Below are 16,302 nucleotides of genomic sequence, written 5' to 3'. Positions count from 1 at the left end.
CATATTACTCTGGCAATTTACAGTAAATATATTGTTAATTTTTATAAAAATAATTTAAATGTTTGTAAGAGAATGTGTAATGCTTTTAATGTATGTCTTTTAATTTGTCTGTTTTAGATATAGTGATTGGTGCTAGACAGTTGTATCTATCTTATATGATATTTAGTAGATACAATTGTGTGGCATCAAACCATTATTTTGATTTAGTTTTTAAATATTTTGCCATATTTTCCATGATTTGTTTTAAACCATAGGGAATTATACATAATATTGAAGTTAAAATTGAAAAATGAATTTTTTTTGTCATGTTTTACATGTGTATTCTTCATTATGATACAATAAGGTAAATTTTAATAGGGTTTACACCATTTGGTGGTTTTTTTTAGCTAATGAATGTAGATTTAAGAACTTTACCAGAAATCTGTGCGCAGGTTCAGTATGTATAAAAATTGGTTTTATATAGTTTACATAATAAAAAGTATGGGCTGTCAAAAAAGTTTGTCTTCTTTCTTTAATATATTTGTGGTCTTTATGGCAATACTGTTATGGCTGCAAATTTAAAATCACTTTTCACATCATTGTTAAGTGTTGATATTGCAAAAGGAACTTTTAGTTATTCCATCGTGAGAAGGTATCCAGCTTGATTTTGGAAGCCCTGTGGCTCTATGGAAGTACTAGAGTGTTCATGATACATGTACGAGTATAATGTATGTTAGCTTTAACTCTAGTGGTAAAGCTGGAAAGTCATTCTATAAACTAGTGTCTGAGACACTGATTTTTTTAAAAACAAACAAAAAATGCTTTATGTTTGGAAAATATTTTAAAGAGAATGTAGTAATTTCAGAGTATTCATTTAATGATAATACATATATTTTCCTAACAGCTGTACATGGAAAATCACTTTAGAAAAATAGGCTACAGTCTAGTGTCAAGTCTACGTGTAGATATGTAGATTTTAAACCTCAGTGCGATGCTCTCAGACTACACAAATTGTCTGAATAAAATCTTTTTCATGCCTTTAAATGGATTATATCTAGCTGAGTTAAGTCCCCTTCTTGGAAATTTTTAGTGATTTGATGCCAATTGGATATAAGCTGTGTTTATTGAAGAACTTTTATCATTCACTATATATATTTTACTGCTGCACTTAAGTGTTTTCCTGGATAACTGACCAGTAATTTCAAATTTCTTTTCAAGTAACAGTCTACTTAACCTACATGATTTCTTCTAAATCACCTGTGAGAGACAAATGACCATAGTCTTTGATAAATTCCACTGAGAAACACCTTGCCCAAGGTGCAAACCAGTGACCGTCTGATGCTTTCCCTATTAAGCGAAGTTGGCAAGTCCTCACTTCTTAAAAAAGTTTTTCCTTTACATATCACACTTCTTTGCAGTTAGTTTGCTGATGACTATATTGATGGAAAATTATGTATCTTCTACAACGCAGTTTTGTGGTTGGGTTTTACGTTGCACAAATACAGTATAGGTCATATCCATGGCGGCTTTCAGCTTTACTGGAGGAAGACCTAAGGTGCCCTGTGCATTATTTCAGGCATGAACACGCACCTGCGTAGAATCACCGACGTATCCTAAGCTAGATGGACAGCTTCCTCACGTTTGAATCCAAGTTCCTGTGGGGATTCAAACCCACACTGATTTGAAGTCAACAACCTTTATACCTCAGACACAGATCATGCCCCTTAAATTTCAATCTTATTATGTTCAATTCAATTGTATTGTTGCCCTATCACCTCCAGTATTGGTGAATTAAGCACAATTTTTATGATCTGTCTTTCCGTTTGGCCACACTCTGTTGGGCCAATGTAGTAGTTATGTTTTGAGGGTGGATATATATTATTTCCAGCTTCTTTCCCAAAAGATTAAGGGAGCCATAGTAAGAATGAAGTGGTGTATAATATTTATGATAACATTGCCATGGGATTAAATCATAGCAGGTATATATATATTAACATAATGGTTAATATACGTACCTGATCATAGATATATAAAAACTGAACACACCTGATAATGTTTCATTTTAATGTTTTTAGAATTTTTATCTGCACAAGAATGTATTATATATAGATATCAGATAACAACAGTAACACTTCTAGAAAAAAAAGGAACAACATGATTTTTTCACACCCACAACATCTTGTGTAAGATTTGAAATTGCATGCATAGATAAATCAACAAACTAACATTCATTATTCTAGAATATTCAAAAGTTTTTACTTCAGGTATACATAATAAAAACTAAACACATTGTCGTTAATTTGTAAACTTTATATATAACAAAAGCCTTATATATAAAAAACAAGAAGGCCATGATGGCCCTGAAGACGCTCACCTGTATATTGGCCCCCGTATTGGGGCCAGTTTAAACCCCAGGGCTTTTATTTGAACAAACTTGGTAGACACCCATTAGAAGATGTTTCATGCTAAACATCTAAGGTCTAGCTGGTCAAGTTTTTTCTTTACACATATAGTTAAAAACAATGACACACCTGGGGCAGGGCCGGTTTGGACCCAAGGGCTTTTATTTGAACAATCTTTGTAGACACTTACTAGAAGATGCTTAATATCTAAACCTTAGCTATTTGGGTTTTTTCAAAGAAGATTTTTAAGTTTTTGCTATACACATATAAGGAAAATCAATGTCCCCTGGGGCGGGGCCAATTTTGACCCCAGGGCTTTTATTTGAACAAACTTTGTAGACACTCACTAGAAGATGCTTCGTGCTTAATATCTAAACTCTAGCTATTTGAGTTTTTTCAAAGAAGATATTTTAAGTTTTTGTTATACACATATAAGGAAAATCAATGACCCCCGGGGCGGGGCCAATTTTGACCCCAGGGCTTTTATTTGAACAAACTTGGTAGACATCCATTAGAACATGTTTCATGCTAAATATCTTAGCTCTAGCTCTTTGGGTTCTTTAAAAGAAGATTTTTAAGTATTTACTATATGCATATAGGGAAAATCAATGACCCCCTGGGTGGGGCCAATTTTGACCCCAGGGCTTTTATTTGAACAAACTTGGTAGACACCCATTAGAAGATTTTTCATGCTAAATTTCTTAGCTCTAGCTCTTTGGGTTCTTTAAAAGAAGATTTTTTAAGTTTTTACTATATGCATATAGGGAAAATCAATGACCCCCTGGGGCGGGGCCAATTTTGACCCCAGGGCTTTTATTTGAACAAACTTGGTAGACACTCACTAGAAGATGTTTCATGCCAAATATCTAAGCTCTAGCTCTTTGGGTTTTTTAGAAGAAGATATTTAAAGTTTTAAAGAACCAGAGTTCTGCATGGGAACAATTTTCAAAGGTCAGACCACCAAAGGAACATACCTGTGAAGTTTGGATGAAATTGGCTTAGTGGTTTATGAGGAGATGTCATTTAAAGTAAAAGTTTACAGACGACAGACGGATGCCGAACGAAAAGCGATCACAAAAGCTCAGACTGTCACTTTGTGACAGGTGAGCTAAAAAGGCTGGGAGAGCTTCGAGGTACAAGACAGTGCTTTAATATCTCAGTAAATATTACTAAGCTTTAAAGAACAAGTCTTCTGATAAATTCTTAAAGGGACTCCACTGAGGTTTTTTGACATCAAATAATTTTCCAGATAAATGTACCATTTGATGTAGGTTTAGACCACAAATCTTTGTGCAAAATATCAGATCATTCGCACACTTCGTTTTTCCAGAATAATTATAGTCAAATTATAAAAAATAACCCAAAATGAAAAGCGTTTAAACACTTTCACTCAAATCAGATTAAGAAAAGCATAGAAATACGATTTTCAATTTATTTCAAAGTATATTTCTTAACTATCTTTGCATATATTTCTGTTTAAAAGGCCCCAGCTCATTTATTTAAGAAATTCAAATGATATGTTTTTAGGCTTTTAAACCTCAGTGGAGTCCCTTTAATTTACACAGGGATAAGATAGCACTTTCATAACTTGGTAAAACCAAAGAAATAATATTTGCGATAATACCCTTGATAAGTATGTAGGATACTTGTTTGTTTCGGTGTAAAATTCAAAAATGTTTTTACGAGCAAACACCAGATGTAACATTTTCGAGTGTTGTAGCCACTTTGACAATTTAACTGGCGTTGTTCATGTCAGTGAACAGAATTGATGTGACATATGGTGGAAATTAATTTTTCATTCATTTAATATTTGTAATCAATTTTTGTAAACTACAAATTGTAACATCACAATACGCATTTCAGAGTTGCGTAACATATAAACATTAAAATGTGCAAGTATTTATTTGCTTGCAGTTACCACCAAACTTTTACTCATAATTGAACTTTTTCAACTGAAATCTCCATTCATCTTTGATATATTTACACATTTTTTTTCCGCATTCATAGACAGTTTATTGCATTCAGCTAGATATACATGTAACTTAATTTTGATAATTGGTGCGATTACATTTTAATTTCACTATTAAAATATCAAATGAAAAATATCAAAATATAATCCACTGTTTCAAATGTCACTTTGTAGTTTACCAAAAACAGGCATACAATAAACATTTATACTTTTACACACACAAAGCCTGGCTTAAAACTCATCCTTCTTGCATTTCATTTTAATGACTACAATCTTCAATAGTTGTTCATTAAATTAAATATAATACATTTATTCATACAAATGCATAACATAATATCCCTGTAAACAAACAAACCCCATGAAGAAAAATCACCAAAAAAGGTTCAGAAATAACAACATTAACTTTTTTATCTGTACATTAAGTCGCTGAATATCCAGGATCAAAAATGGGATATAAAACAAGGAGAGCTATTTTACCATCCCATCTTATAACCTATGACTGATATCAAATTTATCATATTTCAGTAAAAAGTTTATTTAAAGCTGCACGCCTCAATATGAGCCGCGTCACAACAAAACCAACATAGTGGGTTTGCAACCAGCATCCGCGCAGTCTGATCAGGATCCATGCTGTTCGCAATCAGTTTCTCTACTTGTTATAGGGTTTGTAAGCGAACAGCATGGATCCTGAATAGACTGCGCGGATGAGCAGACTGGTCTGGATTCATGCTGGTCGCAAACGCACTATGTTGGTTTTGTCGTGACGCGGCTCATATTATAAAAATGCACTAAACTTTTAAGAATGGTAAAAACATTCAAGATCCAAGTTATATTTTACAAGTTATGTGCGGTTTAAGACTGATTTGGCAGTATTTTATCACCATAATTCTACAGCATAACTAACAAAATAAGGGCTGTTTTTCCATATGTTGACGACTTTTTGGTAATTTTCTTGAATTCTAAGTGCTGATTGCAATATGTAACTTACTTAATTTGTTCATCTCACAATATTTTACTTTTAAATACATTTCCAAAATTGTCATGAAAATTAACATGAATCTGGAGGCATGCTGCTTTAAACATTGTCATAATGAACTCAATACTGTATCAGAACTATCATTTTAAAGTGGCACACCTGAGATGTCGAGCAAAATTTCAAATTAACCGTTGCCACTCTAGATATCTTAATTGGACTTGTCTGTCTTTCAATCTGGACAAAACCATTCGTTATTATTAGGGAGAATTTCAAAATGTGCTCGGACTTGAGTAGCAAACATGGCAGACCATGCTCATCCATGCTGGCTGATGTCTGTCTGCAGTGGTTGCAGGGGTAGAATCAATTGCTCACACCAAATCACAGGGTTCAGGAAAAAAATATATTAATAGTTTAAGACATTTTAATTAAGACAGAAATCTTCTGGGTAAAACTTAAAATATGACAAATTTTACTATTTTCATAACAAAAATCTACCCTGTAAGTAATGGAGTAAAAGAAATTTTACAAATCTGAAGGCATGCCATAACAATAAATACTGAGGAAATTTAATGTTTGACAAAACAAAGAGATTAATTAAGTTGACATGCAAAGGAAGTGTACAATCACAAATTGTCGCACATTAAATTTGCATAAAGTCTTGTATATCTTTGACATTTTTTCTGTTTCTTTTTGTTTTGATAGTAAAAACCTTCACACTTATGTAATAAAATGTTATAGTGCAGTTTATTACCAATAAGTTTATAATTCTTGTTTGTTTGTTTCATTTTACGCCTTTTCCCCAACAGTATTTCAGTCATATAGTTGGGTAGTTTCTTAACCATCACTCCTAGAGAGTTACACCAGTACTTGACTACCTTCCTCCGTGCTAAACTACCAAAGCATCTCCTGGGGATCGAACCCACGCCAGAGAGGTAACTGGATTAGAAGTCATCGACTCTAACCCCTCGACCACGAAGGCGGTCCTATGATTTTTCTCCAAATTAATTTGCTGGAATAACATTAAAAGTCAATGTGTGTCAAATTTTTAGGGATTGCAATTCATTACGGTAAATCAGATCAACTAATTGAATTTATCAAAAACAGGTTTTTTTTTTTTTCAAAAGTATATACATATATCTTCATCTTTTGGTTAATCAGAAGAAAGCAAAAAAACATTCAAATTATGTTACACCAAAAAATCATGCATATTTACTTTATTTTCATAATCATATCTATTATTTAGGAGCTGTGGCCTTAGTGTCCGACTCATTCTTGGTAAACAATTGCCTACATGACCAAGCCTACATGGCTTTAAACCCTGCATGATCATAATCAAGGGTTTAAGTTAACATGGGCCACAATCAAGGGTTACAATCTACATGGGCCACAATCAGGATTTAAGCCTATAAGTATATGGATCATGATCAAATGTTTAAGTTTACATGGGTCACAATACCTATTAAAAGTTTGAAGTTCCTAGGTTTAAGCTTTCCTTAGTAATTGATTGGAAACCATTTGGTCTACGGACTGACTGATGGACCGGCAGACAGACTGACAGAGGTAAATGCAAAGCAATATACAACTGTACCTGCACTTCTTTGAAGGTGGACATAATAACAATGTTTGCCAAATTCAATACAGGACAGATCCATTATGAAAATTAAGATATGCAAGGAATAAAATTACAATTAAATAGTTCAATTATTTCTATTATTAAATCTGTCTGTCAGGAAAAACAAACAAAAAAAGTCCCTAAGAAAAGGTAATAATGCACAATAAATTGTCTATATTGGAAATCTAATCAATGGCCTTTAGTTAAAAGTAAAAAATAACAAGTTGATTATTAATATGATCAATATTTAAAGCTGTTCATTCAAACAGTCCTATAGAGTTTAAATTCAGTACACTAGACATAGCAAGTGTTGTTGTTGTTTTTTATTCCGATAGTCCAATTATCCCAGTTTACATTACAGCTGTCTCATAAATACAAGTAAAATTATATCTGACACAAGTCAGGTCTGTTGTTAAGTGCAATTTATTATATTTCCTCAAATGATTTTGCATTTAACAAGTGAAAATTACACTAGTGTTTATAATCAGTTCTATTATTTAACTATTGCATATTTGATAAGTTTTTGTTGTTGTGTCTACCTGTAATAGATTAATGCATGCCCAGAGATACCCCAATGTGGAGTTTACTCTCAATTACAAACAGATTTCAAAAACTATGTAATTTTAAACTTCCAATTCTTTAAACAAACTCCATTATTTCCCTGGGCCAGTAAATTAAAACTATCGTGAAACATAAATCAAATAAACCATATTTATTCGATTATAAGACATTTTTTCTCCATTCAATCATATGGATAAATTCATACAGCTAGTCTTATAAAGGTGTCAAGAATATTCACTAATAAATGAAAATTCTGATATTCATGACAGCAGTCTGTGCTCAGAAAAAATATAACATTGAGGCATGGATTTGAGGTTATAAAACTGTTGTTTTTTAAGTTTGTCTTGAATTTCAGATTTTCCATTTGGTAAATGTATATTCTATGCCCGTTACTGACCAATCCAGAATGTAAGTTCAAAGTTTGAGCGATGAAAATTTCTTAAAAATCTCAGACCCAGGTGTCTTAGTTATGACCCCAGTAGGGCTTGATCTCTGGGTTGAGCCTTAACCACTAGGCCACTGCTTTCCCAGTCTTATAAATGATCCATCAGTAAGGTGAGTAACAATAAAATATAAATACTTTCAACAACTGTATATAGAACAAAAAACCCTCACTATCAAATGACTAAAATAAAATAAACAAAAACAATACAATCATAACAAAATAAAATTGAACAGCACAATTTCATTTAAACATAGGACATTATACAACTTTTCTGAATATTGTACACAATCATTATAAGTACTAGCAAATAAAATGAAAAAGAAAAAATTAACTCCAATTTACATACTAAAAGCATACCAGAAACTTTTTTAGCTAATTATCATTTAATTATCATTATTAAGATACATTGTATATGTTTTGTATACCTATTTTCTATAAAATTATTCTTTCTTGCAAATAAATGAATATTTAATAAATACTTGTTTTTTACTTTATACAGTAACATAGGATACTAATTATGAGCATAGGATACTATTATAATGTATTCAGGTTATATATCTGGAATTCTGAATTCGCTATTTCCTTAGTATTACTGATACCTTATTAACAAGAGTTTGTAATAACCAATACTTCATCATATCCATGTATTCAGCATATCAGGTATCAAGCTGTTTCTATCCTATCACAGAAATTAGAACATTTGCATGTGAGATTGCACATAAAATTTGTGTTTCCTGTTCACCGGACAAAATAAATTTAACTTTAAATACATCGAAGAGGCATTCACACCAATTATTTGTATAATTACTGAAAATGGTCATATAAATAAACATGACAAATTTTGGTAAAATCTATGAATCCTATTGCTGATACAGCAATAAATCACTCTGGCATTCAGTGTGGCTTCACAACTTTTCACTTTAACTCCGTAACTTTCAAACATGTAATGGCTTCTCTTTAAAATACCAGTAAAGTTAGCTCAAATTTGGAGAACATTAACATAGAGTTTACATGTTTGAATTAGCATTGTAATCAGCATGGATTTCACATGTTTGAATCCATGGCTCATAGTCCTTCTTCAATGGTTGATTGGTACTTACAAATACATCAGTCATTTTTATTCTCCACAACTGAGTCAAATAATTCATGTGGATAAGTTGGCCATTACTTGTAGATAAAAAGGCCAGCACCTGAACACAAATTATCAGGATATTGCCAACCAGTAACTGACCAATGTGTTTTCACTAACATATATTATTTTGAAAGCTGTTTTGTAAAGGTATTTTGGTATAAAATTCAGTCAGTAAAGATTATTTCTAAACCATAGTCAACATTGTCTACTGAATTTGTGTAATCCATTTACCTTGCTTTGAATTTGCAACAGTCCATTTAAACATTAAGGGATTTCAATATCAAAATATAAAAATTGAACAAGCCTGGTCAGACAGCACCGCAGGGAAGGCTGGTCAGACTCATGTATCATGTATGCAACAGAAAATCACTTTGGGTTCTAGCAAGTTACAAATCAGATTTCATCCTTAATCATTACTAAGCCAGCACTTACAAATCTTCAGAACATCAATTTTCAATAAACCCTTTACAATAATGACATGAAAATCAACACAATTTCTTAGCCATAATGTTTCACTGTACACATTTTTTCCTTTAGCTCTGAGAAAAAGTTTACAATAACACATGCCTTGCGTTCCTTTTCTTTACACTGATTACCTCCAACACGAGAAATGACTATAAATTTATATACAATATCTTTTTTATCTCTCACAAAATATATTCCAGCAAGTATCCGCACCACTCACAATCAAAACATTTTGTCTTCAGTGTTTGCGTATTCTACGAGATATTCTGGGTAAGCTTGGCTGCTATCAAATACCACAAATATCTTAGGGTCATCAACATTGTCAACACACGAATCGTAACATTTTCCAAACTGATCGCTGTTGTGATACAGAGGTGGGGGTTTCCTCAGTTTTGCATTACCCGTTGTATACTGACCGACTAAAACACGGGCGAGGAACATTCTGGCTGTTGGCCTTTCAATTTCCTCTTGTTCAAAAGCAGATCCCATTCCCGATGACCCTAAACCTTGAATTATTACATTTGCAAAAGACTTAGGTATCTTTCGAGAATAAATTGGAAATTGTTTTCTTCTGGCGGTCATAAGTTTTCTTTTCAATGAAATATCATTTGATGGCTTGGATGGTAAATTTAGAATATTTTGCATGTTATGAGATGAGTTGACGGTGACACCAGATCCACTTGGACTTGGCTGAGCTGAATTTGTCAAACTTCCATTATTACTGGAGACAAACTGACTGGTGTTGTTATTCATGAAAAAATTTGGTTGAGTTTGTGAACCAGTCTGTGACAATGACCTCACAACTGACTGACTTCCTGTCCCTGTTGCATTATGGGAAAGATTCATCGGTCTATACTGACTGGTCTGTATCACTGAAATACCTGAAGGGTTGCCTATTGGATGCAGTGGCTGACCGAAGTTAATGTTTACTGGAGGAAATAACAAAGGTGGCGCTGTTGGCAACGTCATAGATGAAGGTTGAGAGAAGGTCATTGATGACGCCAGTGAGCCATGACGTCGTCTCAGATCTGTATACTGATGAGAATAAGAGGCGTTCCAAGCAAAGTATGAACCTGAAATGATATTATAAACCTCGGTAAAAATATTTCTTTAAAATATTTGGAAATCTCTGCTATAAAAATATTTTCAAAACTTTGATATTCATTTTGACAAGACAGCATGTCTGGCATCACACTGAGTATTAACATTTCATCAGTGTGAAAGAGCAAACATGTTAAAAAATTTTATACAGGAGTGTAATATAGTAAAAGATATCTTAACAAACAGAAAATTTTATTGCAACTGCAAACAATGTTATGATCAAATATTACTAAATCATAGTATCTCTCTGTATAACAGCAATATAATCATTATCTTGAAATCACTTTCTTATAATTATATATAATAACCAAAATACAGTACAACCTGGGTACAGCAACACCTTTTGGGAGACAATCATTTTGTTTGCTGCCTAGAGGTGTTGCTTAAGTTTCAGTTTATTTCTAGTAACATAGGCCTCAGGCCCAAAATACAAAGTACAACAATACAATCAAACAGTAGAGTGATAAATTGCAAATACATTTGTCACTAGATGTAATGAATTGAATTTGTAAATAATTATACTGTATTTAGCTCTTCCTTTCTTACATTCATTGCATAATATATATATTACTTTTGTTGCTGTAAAGATGTGAAGAAAACTGATTCTATTTTTCTTCAGAGGTTATTGTTCAACAGATTATCCAGGCATTGAAAATTATTTTCAGACTCACTCGTCCTGCAAGACAAGAAACTTCTTAATCCAACGTGCAGTAACATTTTTCTACTCGTCCTGCATTGAGTTCGCTTAAATTCTACACGTAATTACTACCGAACAAGAGGAATTTTCGATCTCTGTGGTCATTTTGAAGAGGTTACACTGTAGTTACATAAATTGCTTGAATATCTGAATGATGTTTTTTTTTTCATTACATAAAAAATGATTTTCTCATTCCATCATTTACAAGTTCTTTTAAGTACACAATGAATTGACATAATAAAATTGAGCCGCCCCATGACAAAACCAACATAATGCGTTTGCGACCAGCATGGACCCAGACCAGTTTGCGCATCTGAGCAGTCTGATCAAGATCCATGCTGTTCTCTTACAAATCCTATTACAAGTAGAGAAACTGAAAGCGAACAGCATGGATCCTAATCAGACTGCGCAAATGTGCAGGCTGGTCTGGATCCATGCTGGTCGCAAATGCACTATGTTGGTTTTATCATGGTGTGGCTCAAATAGACAATACCTTGTCCATACAAAGTTCCGTGTTTACCACAGAGTCGCCAGTCGAAACCCTTCCTACAGATAGCCTCGACAGCCGACAATGATGTGCCATGAAACAGACTACGTTCAGCGACACTCGAGAAACCACCAGCATCTTGAATCATTTCAGACATCTTTCTGTAATAGATAATCATAATTATTATACTTAAATTATCTAATTACTTTATTTCTCCCATGCATTGTTTTGTTGTTTTTTGTGTGTTTTTTCAAATTACGATTCATGATATACATGTATATAAATTGGTGCAGTTTAAAGTAACACCAAAAACTTTATGCATACTTTGAGCATTAGAAAACACAATACTAAACTATAGATTATAACTAATTATAAATAAATACAATTATCTCTGGCTAAAAGTAAAATAATACAAAATATGGCGACTTTTCCACTTTACTGTCTGATATAGACCCAATCAGCCAATTCATCAATTATTTCAGGCATTAACAAATGCTAGCCTATGGGAGACCTAGACAACTGGTTAGTCAAGCCTTGCTTAAAGAACATACAAAAATTAATCTTTAAATGGACGCCTATTTTTCCCTTTTTAAATTGGAAGTGGGGTTAGGAATTGATATGTTGTCACCTTAGTGCAGTATCGAGTTAACTCATTACACAATTATAAATGAGGTAATCTGTTACTGCGTTAAGGTGACAACATGAAATCACCTAATGATAAACATTTAAATGCACAATTCAAATAAGACGACAAGTATGTGAAATCATGGACTTTAGGTAATTTAACGATAAATCATAAATTAAAATATAAACTAATTTGCATATCACCATGCAACATATTGAATCGAAAGCCTGTGCCTTTATCAATCACAATAAAATTACACATTTTACCTTATGGCTGATGAACTTTTAAATCAAGATGTTACTAGTTTGTTTTTTTGTTTACGTTTTATGTATAAAATCATGTCCCTGGCAATCGGTACACAACAAATAATATAATTTTCTGCATTGTTTTTCTTATAAACAAAATATACAATGTACATGTAATAATGTATCATAACAAAGCTACATAGAGACAGGGCAAAAATTAAAAGTAGAGATGATTCTTTCAATCTGTTTTAAATATAGGTACATATATCAGATTGAGTGATCATGTGATATTTGTTTACAGTAAAATTAAGTAACCACTATTGCTTTTTGCTAATTTTTCGTTTTATCTTTCAATACTTGAATGATAAACATACAAACATGTACCAGGCAAATATTTTCCCTGCAATCTTTTCTAGTCCGCCCTTTATCACCTAAAATACTTTAGGGTAAGGTTACAATTTTAAGGTGTCAGTATAATATTATTGAAATAATCTCTTTTATCCAAAGCTGAATTTGCTTTAAATTGGGGACAGTCAATTATTATTTAAAGGGTTTTCAGAATCAAAAACCTAAAATCTGAACAGCAAGTGTTACAGAATTTTATCAGGCTGCATGGATGTGCAGATGTGGCATGGCTTTATATTGTTACACAGTCTGAACATATTTCATTTTGTTGTCTTCTTTATTCTAATAAATAGATTATAGATATTAAAATCACTAAATCTTACAAATAAACAGCTTCAAATCAAAGTACAACTAATTCATTGCAAAAAAAATTTTAACATGGTAAATGTAAACTTATTCAAAATATAGAAATGTAGTACAAAAATTTCATATACAAGTCTCTATACATAATCTATTACAACTCACACTGTGTAATATTTCCACTGTATGGGATTCTGAACTCTGTGTACAGCAGTTATTTCCACATTTTGATCGACCATGGAGTAAAAGAAACGTTTTTGAACATTTTGGTACTCCTCAGATTCTGTTTCCAAGGGAACTAAGACATACCCCTAAAATTGAAAGCAAGAACATATATTAAATAGCAACGTTGTACATCATTAGTCATTTCAATGCACAAACTTTTAATTATAATTTTCTGCAACATAATAATTATATTTCTCTGGTCCTTTGAAAAACTTATTCTATTAAGAATTGAATATAGCTTAACCCATAACACGATCTTCAGTGGACTTGTCTATCTTTCAATACGGACAAAATCAGTAATCATTTTAGGGGAAAATTTCAAAATATATACTGCATCTGACTGAATAGTGACCGGAGTGAAGACCAAGATCTTGGTCTGCACTTGTCATATGGTTAAGTTGATGTTTTAAAGGCCTGGGAATAAGCACATTTCATTATCTGTTATGAACAGACTCAATCATGCTGAGTCTTTAATGGTTCACGAATCAACATTGGCCAACAATGTTATCTCCACAAACTAGAATCTTTGTACATCACTGCAAAATTAACCTTTGTGATTAAAGATGTATTTATTTAATCATTTCCCTAACTAAAGGCCCATAGTCATAAACATGTACAATAAATAATTGGTCAAAAACTGAGGCAAACAATCTGGTGTGGAAATCATTTTTCAATCATACTTAAGGACTGAAATTTTGCAATACTTTTGCTTTTTTACATCTAAACTTCATATTAATGAAGCAATTATATTTTATTAAGATCTAGTTACATGAAGTCTGTATTGTAAGTATCAAATACATGATGAGCCGCGTCATGACAAAACCAACATAATGGGTTTGCGACCAGCATGGATCCTGACCAGCCTGCGCATCCGCGCAGTCTGATCAGGATCCATGCTGTTCACTATCAGTTTCTCATCTTGTTACATGGTTGGTAAGCGAACAGCATGGATCCTGATCAGACTGCGCGGCTGCGCAGGCTGGTCTGGATCCATGCTGGTCGCAAACCCATTATGTTGGTTTTGTCATGGCACGGCTCAGTCATGTATACAGACTACAGTCATTTTAGTACTTCTCAGTTCAAGTCCTAACAGATCACTCAATTCATATGGACTACTAGAGGGAAAATATGACATTTTTGAAAGTGATTTACATTATACAGTTGGTGTAAAGTGATAAGAAAATACTTTAAATGATTTATATTGGGTCTGATTACACAAAACTGCAATCAGCACTTGACTCTTTATTTACAAGTAATAATGTTTAACCACAGTAACAGATATAGAAACAAAATGCAAGTAATAAACTGGTTCCCCTCTCATACTTACATCCCTTTTAACATCCCTCTCATCCATGGGGTCCCAATTGCTCGGGCAATCCTCATACTTCTTCATATATCTCATCTCGTTATTGCCGTCTGCTTGATCTAGGTCAGTAGACGCACTGTCCTGATCAATCTCCTCCAATGCATCTTTCATGATCATGTTGGAGATGTAATCTACATAATCCTGATCTAGTTTATCTTCTAGAATTTCCACAACCATGGCAGGTAATGAATGTCTCAATTCACCTGGAAAAAAAATGTATGCAATTTTATAGTTATTTCCAAAAGAGAACATCAAAAAATATAGTGTATCTACGTGTTCATATTATTAGAGGGCAAACATATATAGTAAATACCTGGTCAAAATCTGGGGAACAAACACATAAAAACAGTGTTTACTTAAATGTAGCAAACACATGGTAACAGTGTTTACTGGTGTAACATTTTTTTTCACTGCCGTAATGAAAACTCCTTTTCAAAGGCTTTTTTGTTGATGTTACATCATTTCTATTGAAACACTAGGTTACACTTTTTTTATGTGTGAAACATAGGGACAATCTGAATCAATTAAATGACAGATCACTGTTGCAAAAAGCTGGCAATTTATTTATACGGTTGAACAGTGTTTAAAATGCATTCTCGTCACTCTGAGATTATCTGCAGAATATGTGTACTGTATTGAACTGTTAAAATAAAACTTCCTTTATTCATTCATTCATTTATTTTGTAGTCATCATGGCATTAAAGGGCATTATATTGACTTATCAGCTTTGGTTATGAAAAGTCCTCAGGTGCATTTATAGGCATTATATTTAAGGCCCAAATGGGTTTTAGAAGAACCAATGACTTTTCTCAATCTAGTATACTTAAGTCAGGCAATATAAGTGTCTTATGTCAAACTACCAGTACATAGAAGTCGAAACCTAACAGCTGTGTCACAAATTTGAATTTTGAACAATCCATTGTTTAAGCTTCAGTTATAAATTGTTATGGTATGATCTTTACTAAGACTGAGTGTCTATTAGTATAAAATCTGCCTTAAGAGTGCATGTACATAATTTATTATGTACATGCATGTGCCCCAGCTGGTCACTGGCATAATCATTGCTATAGAGTTGATAGGTTCATATACTACATTTGTAGGAAAACTTCATCAAGAATTGTAATTAAAGATAAGAAACACATGTTACATGTTTTAACCAGATTTTTTTATTCATTTAAAGGCATGTGATTTTCATATCATTACAAAATATTTTGTCATTGATAGTCTAGACATGGTAAGAAAATGAAGTGTTTTTGGTGATTTTTTTTTGCGGGGGCAGTGGGGGAGAGGGGTTAAGTTGCACCAACACA

The 16,302-nt window shown here is 32.8% G+C and overlaps 1 protein-coding gene across 1 annotated transcript in view; it reads right to left on the bottom strand.

The window, feature by feature from the left end:
• Window positions 1-2,029: 2,029 nt before the first annotated feature.
• Window positions 2,030-16,302, bottom strand: part of LOC132734257 (dentin sialophosphoprotein-like) — a 33,175-nt gene continuing 18,902 nt past the window's right edge. Inside the window, exons 4-7 of the mRNA XM_060720964.1 lie at window positions 14,954-15,195; window positions 13,567-13,712; window positions 11,833-11,987; window positions 2,030-10,614 (exon numbers count right to left, since the gene is read on the bottom strand). Coding sequence (XP_060576947.1) covers window positions 9,764-10,614; window positions 11,833-11,987; window positions 13,567-13,712; window positions 14,954-15,195 — 1,394 coding nt within the window. The 3' untranslated portion in view covers window positions 2,030-9,763. The remainder of the gene's footprint in view (window positions 10,615-11,832; window positions 11,988-13,566; window positions 13,713-14,953; window positions 15,196-16,302) is intronic.

The sequence above is a fragment of the Ruditapes philippinarum genome, unplaced genomic scaffold, assembly GCF_026571515.1.
Source record: "Ruditapes philippinarum isolate M1 unplaced genomic scaffold, ASM2657151v2 ctg1799_1_1_1_1, whole genome shotgun sequence".
Taxonomy (NCBI): Eukaryota; Metazoa; Mollusca; class Bivalvia; order Venerida; family Veneridae; genus Ruditapes; species Ruditapes philippinarum.
The sequence above is the reverse complement of the archived record's forward strand: the minus strand, read 5'-3'. Positions and strand labels throughout refer to the sequence as shown.